The sequence below is a fragment of the Ricinus communis genome, chromosome 7 (genome assembly GCF_019578655.1).
Source record: "Ricinus communis isolate WT05 ecotype wild-type chromosome 7, ASM1957865v1, whole genome shotgun sequence".
NCBI classification, from domain to species: domain Eukaryota; kingdom Viridiplantae; phylum Streptophyta; class Magnoliopsida; order Malpighiales; family Euphorbiaceae; genus Ricinus; species Ricinus communis.
Genome location: NC_063262.1, coordinates 26306815 through 26313942, shown reverse-complemented (window position 1 = coordinate 26313942; position 7128 = coordinate 26306815). Strand labels below are relative to the sequence as shown.

Genomic DNA, 7128 nt, shown 5'->3' with positions numbered 1-7128 from the left:
CATCTGAGCATCTTGTCCTACAATTAACATATCATCAACATAAAGTAAGAGGATTAAAAATTTCTCATTAGCAAATCTTTTGAAGTAAACACATGGATCTGCCTTGGTTCTCTGATACTCATGACTCATCATGAAAGAGTCGAACTTCTTATACCACTGTCTCGGTGCTTGTTTCAATCCGTACAGACTCTTCTTCAATTTGCAGACCATGTTCTTTTTTCTTTTTACTTCAAATCCCTCTGGTTGCACCATATAGATCTCTTCCTCCAAGTCACCATGAAGAAAGGCAGTTTTCATGTCAAGTTGTTCAAGCTCAAGGTCCAAACTAGCTACTAGACCTAACACTGTACGGATGGAAGTCATCTTCACCACTAGTGAGAAAATCTCTTCAAAATCGATACCTTACTTTTGCCCAAAACCTTTCACTACCAATCGGGCTTTATACTTCACAAGCTCTCTATTACCATCTCTTTTTAGCTTGAACACCCATTTGTTCCTTAATATATTTCGGCCCTTAGGAAGCTCCACCAGCTCATATATTCCATTTTTTTCCAATGACTGCATCTCGTCCTTCATTGTATCATGCCACTTAGCCTTGTCTTTATAAGCTTGTGCCTCCTGAAAACTATTTGGTTCTCCTTCTTTTGTCAATAATATACACTCTGAAGAAGAGTATCTTTTAGAAGGTTGGTGCTCTCTTTCAGACCTTCTTACTTGGAGCTCTTCTAGCTCCCCTTGATGATGTTGCTCCCCCTACTCAGGAGCATCATAAATGACCTCATTATCATCATCACTACCAATCATGTCAGAGGTTTCCTCAGAGGCTTCTTCATTATGTTCATCTTCATATGTTGTTGCTGGCTGTCCAGGTGAAGGAACTGGTGTGAGGTCTATGGACTCACCAGCTCTCTCTGACTTCTTATCGATTTTCTGATCTATCCATGTTAGGTCTTTATAGAATACAACATCTCTGCACCTTATAATTTTCTTCTTTTCTGGATCCTATAACCTATATCCAAATTCCTCGTTTCCATACCCAAGGAAAATACATGGAGTTGCTTTATCATCTAACTTGGATCTGTGCTCCTTTAGAATGTGCACATATGCTTTGCATCCAAACACCCTTAGATGAGAGTATGTCACATTCTTCTTGGACCATACTCTTTAGGGTATCTCATACTTCAAAGGAACAGATGGTGACCTGTTTATGAGGTAGCAAGCAGTGCGAGCTGCTTCTCCCCAAAACTGTTTCGGCAACTTTGCCATCTTCAGCATGTATCTGACCTTCTCTATAATGGTGCGATTCATTCTCTCAGCTACACCATTGTGCTGTGGGGTTCCAGGTACTGACTTCTCATGTCGGATTCCATATTGTGCACAATATGCTTTGAACTCCTTGGAGGTATACTCTCCCCTGTTGTCAGAACGGAGGCATTTTAACTTTTTGTCTGTCTCCCTCTCTACCATGACATGAAACTCTTGAAAGCATTTGAGCACCTGGTCCTTCATTCTCAGAAAATAAACCCACACCTTTCTAGATGCATCATCAATAAAGGTCAGAAAATATCGATTGTTACCCAAAGACTCCACCTCAAAGGGACCACAGACATCAGAGTAAACCAACTCTAGCACCTTATGTTTTCTTTTTGATATTTGACTAAAAGAGACTCGATATTGCTTACCAAATAGACAATAGTCGCATGGATCTAGAACCTTATCTTTGGTCGAAGGGATATGTGACTTCCTCGTCAAGATTTGTAATCCTTTCTCACTCATGTGACCAAGGCGTTGATGCCACAGATTTAGAGAATTTTCAGCTTGTACTGCATCCAACCCATTCTTGAGCACCTTTGCATGGGTGTATAGGGAGTGCCACGACTTCCCTCTTGCTACAACCATTGATCCTTTGTTGAGCTTCCATTCTCCACCTCCTACGTAATGCTTGAATCCATCTTTGTCTAATGCATCACCAAATATCATATTTAGGCGTAAATCAGGAATATGCCGCCTATCTTTCAGTGTTAACCGACATCCTATATCTGTCTACAAACAAATGTTACCAATACCCATGATGCTCGAGTGACTAGTGTTACCCATCTTCACTGTACCAAAGTCTCCAGCTTTGTAAGTCATGAAGAACTCTTTATTTGGTGTAGCATGATAGCAAGCACCTGTATCAACTATTCACTCGACTTCGTGGTGACCTTCCACATGTAGACATTGCTCCTCTTCACAATAGAGAATCACTACATCATCTGCAGTTAATGTGGTTGTGGTGTTCTTGTTATCATCCTCTTTCTTCAAATTTTTTCCCTCATTCGATAGTCTTTTCCAAGCTTTACAATTTCTCTTCATGTTACCTTTTTTACCACAATGGTAGCACTGTCTTCCCTTAGACTTTGACCTGCCTTTGGACTTGCTACGGCCTCTTGATTGTTGTCTGTATTCAGCTCCCCCTCTATTCTCTGTGACAAGGGCTTGTGCACCATTTGTATCAGTTGACTTTCTTCTTATCTCCTCGTTGAACAAGCTACTAGTAACTGTACTCATAGTGACCACACCATTGGGAGCTGCATTACTAATTGTCATAACCAAGATTTCCCAACTGTCGGGCAATGATCCCAAAAGCAACAAAGCCTGTAACTCATCTTCTAAGGTCATCTTCATCGCTGACAATTGATTTATCAGGCTCTGGAACTCGTTTAGATGCTCAGCAACACTTGTACCTTCTCTGAATTTTAGATTCACCAGTTTTCGAATCAGAAACGCCTTGTTAGCTGCAGTTCTTTGTTCATACAGTGACTCCAGCTTCTTCCACAACTTATATGCGCTTGTCTCACTCGCTACATGGTGGTATACGCTGTCATTAAGCCATTGTCTGATTGTGCCGACCGCCTTTCGATTCAATTTAGCCCAATCAACAGCGACCATATCTTTCGGCTTTGCACTATCTCCCTCAACTGGTTCATACAAATCCTTGCAGTAAAGGATATCCTCCATTTTGGATTTTCATATCTGCTAGTTGTTGTTTGTCAACTTGATCATGGTGCTACTACCTTCCATCTCAACCAACAAAAGCACTCTCAAAAGAAACCAGGCTCTGATACCACTTGTTGTTGTTTTTATCTTTCAATAACAAATAAGAGAAATGCAATTGGATAATCAACCAATAAAAAATAGATAAATGAGCACCGTACCGATTGGTACCAAAGGTTCAATATTCAAGTGCACAAGCCAAAATAAATCAATAATTAAGCACAATCACATAAGAGACACCAAATTTACGTGGAAAAAACCCTCTCAACTTGGAGGGAAAAAAAAAACACGAGGCACCCCAGCAAGCTTTCACTATACCAATAAAATTGGTACAATTGTTCTTCTCAAGTTTTGGGCCTAAACTTGAGGTATATACTTGGTAATAGAGAGATAATACAAGAGATAACACATTATGAAAATACCCACTTCAAAACCCCAATTTCATCCAAATCAAAGCAAATTCTAGATTTGAGAAAACTAAGAAATACTCTTCTTACCAACTGGGAGAGACTCAATCAAGACAATGAGATCAAAGAGATCGTCTTTCTCTTCGTTTTCTTCTTCTTCACCACCTTCTATTTCTCTCTCTCTTTCTTTCTCTCTTTTTCTTCTTTTCTGGCCCCGTCGCACACCCACACACCAGAAAAAAAAAAGGGAAGGAGTTTTCTTCTTATTATTTTTTTTTCTTCTTCCTTTGCCAAGTTATTTTTGGGCTGGACCCTACGAGGCCCAACACCAACACTTTATGCATTTACTTTCCAATATAAATATTTTAATTACAAAATTGAAACTAATATTGTGTAACCATATTGAACATTAACCCTAATAGTATACAAATGTAGGTGTCCAGGTAAGAGAAGTTAACAAGTCACACAAAAATTAGAAAATAATCTAATTAGTATGCAATTTGGTGAAATTTTGAATTGGATTCTTCATTTTTCTTCTATCATCTATTATTTATCAATATCAGAGTTATATCATATTCATAGTGCTATATTAAAAAAAAATCACTATTTTTATTATATAATTTATATTAAAAAATGACTACTTTTATTATATAGCTGATAGACTTCTTTTATTATATAGTTTATGATTTATAAGGTCTACATTGAAGTCCAATAATTATTATGTACAGAAGGATAGGAAAAGGGTAAATTTCTGATTATAATTGGGCTAAGAAGTTGTTTAGTAAATATGTAAGAAATTGTCCTCACTGGGCCTTGGCCAGCGTTGTGTGTGTCTGGTATGTTTCCCTAATATGAAACGAATCGTTGAAAGATTTATCAATTGTGAAGTCTTTTAGAAATGTTCTGACGTAAGTTCCATTAAATGAATTCTAACCCTCAAAATGTTTTGACGTAATTTGTTATGAATTTGTGACAGCTTCTACACCATTATTCATATTGAAACTAGGAAAATCTAGAAAATGAAAAGCCAGCTAAATGCCCAACCAGATTTACCTGGATATTACAGGACTTCAACAGACATCCATTACAGGTGAAAAAGAAACAATAGCCCTGAGCTATCCACATGACCCTGTAATGCAGTGTTTCTCCAAGTTCCGTGCGATTCTAGATGGAAAAAGAAAAGGGTATTCACCCTTTGCATCTGATGATTTTCAGAGGATGTCTGCATGGTATGTGCCTCCTTTTCAGCACCATATAAGAAGATTCCATCAAATGGTAGAGAGAGAGCCATAGACTAGATTCTATCCAAATCATTTATGTTTCTCAATAATGGTACTAATGTTCTTAAACTATGAGGTAATACCAAATAAAAAGCTTCCCTAACCAGTTCAAGGATTCAGTATATTTAATCACAATAAAACAGTAAACAAGAAACTCAATTCTCCACGATTTAAACAGGAAGGAATATGAGACCAAAGTGAGATGGTTGCATAGAACATCAAAGATCTTGCAATTATGTACAATAAGATTTTTGATCTCAAAGACCCGTGAATACATTATATTATGCACAATCTCTTGCACAACACATGTATACAACACCGTACCCTGGCTAATACAATCAAACTCGAGTACCTGTACACTACACACTGTACATGAACATCTTCTGAGAGGAGTAGACTTCAGTGCATGCTCACCAAAAGCATGAAGATGTATCCTCTTCAGAAGGTATCACAGGAGACCTGCAAAGAGGACAGGTGACATTCCAATAATCCAACCACTTCTCCAAGCACACCTTGTGGAAAAGGTGGCCACAAGACAAGCAGTTTATCTCTGATTCTGGCTCGAACCTAGTCAAGCAAACCGAGCAGTCATGTTCAATCTGCTTACACCTACACACCGAATCAAATCGGGTTGCAGGAGTCCTGCTCCGGAACTCATTAATGTAACTCTCGGATGGGGGCAAACGAAATTCAAATAAGTCTGTAGGGTCTTCATTATAATCTGATGATGCGGTTGAAGATGATGAGGATGATAAACGGATTCCAACAATGTGGAGAATTGATCTGACTATCCCCTTGAAAATGGAGATTGACAAGGCAGTGTTCACCAAAAGCACGCAAAGCACTCCTTCAGATGGAGCTGGAAGACTTGAGAGACCCATTTTTAAGATCACTTGGGAATTATGGAAGTAAAATCACAGAGGAGATAGATAAGGAAAGACCGAAATGTTTCCTCTTCTTTCTTGATATGTGATCTGAGATGCATGAAAAGATGAATCAGAACACCAAAGAAAATAGAGAACTAAGGGAGGTTAATAAGCCATGGTAGAAAGAAACATATTAGCATGAAAATCAACTAAGAGTTGTATAATAAAAGGCAAAGAAAGTAATTAAAAATTGACTGCTCAATTAACTTTTATGCATCAGTAATGTTTTTTTAATAAATCCTGTCAAAGAGGCCAAAAACCTGAACTCCAGTACACAGTAAGGAAAGTGATAATAAACCCAGAAAAGTGCTATGTATGTCCTGAAGAAATTTGTGCAGAAGGGGTTACTTTCAGTATTGATGTAGCATGAATATGGTCATATATAACATTTGAGACGGCTTTCAAGAAGCGGCAAAGAATTGTCCTTGTGAAAGAATTGGATTAAAGCCAATGGACTGGTCTTAAAAAGACAAATTCCTCAATCCAGCAAATGACAACAGCCAAATTGTGCTGAAAAGTATTAAAGAAACTGAACCACCAACTTACTCATGCCATATGATTTCATATTAACAGACCACATCTTCAAAATCATCAAATTTATTCATGAAGAAACTCTCTTCTTTAATCAATGCCAAAAAGAAATAGACTTTGAATATGCTACAGTTCCTACCATGAAGATCTAAACTTGCTCAGACCTTAAAACTACCAAGGTAGTCCAAAATTGAAGATCAAAACGACAAGAAGGGGAAAAGAATGACGGGAATAAAGAAATATAAGCACAGATTTTGTAAATTTCAAATAATTTCAATAAAAATCAAAGTAAACGCAATGAAAAGAATTGCATCAGAAAATGATATGAGATCTAGACTCTAAAAGACATTATCTTTCTTTATAATACCAACATAAAAAATTCAACATTTCAAAGAAAACCCAGAAAAGAAAAGGACAGAAAGATAACAGATTTATACAAATGGAACTGATAGGTAATGAAAACTTACACTATAACTGAGCTAATAGAATTAGAAATTTGGTTGATTCTAGACAGAGGGAGGGAAAAGGACATATACCATATATCTAATCTAATTATCTATTTATGGGCATCAAGAACAAGAACTTAGAAGTAGAATCATGGGATCAATTCAAACGATACATCTTTGTCACGTGTGCGATAGCTCAAGAGATGCTACTGATAATGGCTGCTTTCTGCTTTGCCTCTCTTTTCTTCTGTTGTGTTTATATATAAAAAGCAAAAGCAAGCAAGCAAAGGCCAAAAGCTCTTTACTTGCCTTCCATTTCATGCTTCCTTAACCATGGTTAGTCTTCCGTCTTTTACGGACTCTTATCACTTTCTAACCATGGTTACTTTATATCATCTCCACTTATTTCGCTCCTTTTTTTAAGCCTTTTTTAGTTTTTTTCTGCAACTTTTTTAGCTTAATTAGTTTCATTAGTGGTATTGATCACACAAATTTCCAGTGC

At 37.3% G+C, this 7128-nt stretch overlaps 1 protein-coding gene across 4 annotated transcripts; it reads right to left on the bottom strand.

Moving 5' to 3' along the window:
- Positions 1-4823: 4823 nt before the first annotated feature.
- On the bottom strand, positions 4824-6898 carry LOC8263554 (probable E3 ubiquitin-protein ligase XERICO). Of its 4 annotated transcripts, none has more exons than XM_015728203.3 (2): positions 6717-6898; positions 4824-5697 (listed from the first exon to the last, which is right to left on the bottom strand). In XM_015728203.3, the coding sequence occupies exon 2, from the start codon at positions 5602-5604 to the stop codon at positions 5134-5136; it is 471 nt and encodes a 156-aa protein (XP_015583689.1). In that variant the 5' UTR covers positions 5605-5697; positions 6717-6898; the 3' UTR covers positions 4824-5133. The 4 variants fall into 4 exon arrangements, with proteins under 4 accessions (XP_015583689.1, XP_002533895.1, XP_015583688.1 ...); XM_002533849.4 differs by having other exon boundaries at positions 6648-6896; XM_015728202.3 differs by lacking the exon at positions 6717-6898 and adding an exon at positions 6196-6614.
- Positions 6899-7128: the final 230 nt, after the last annotated feature.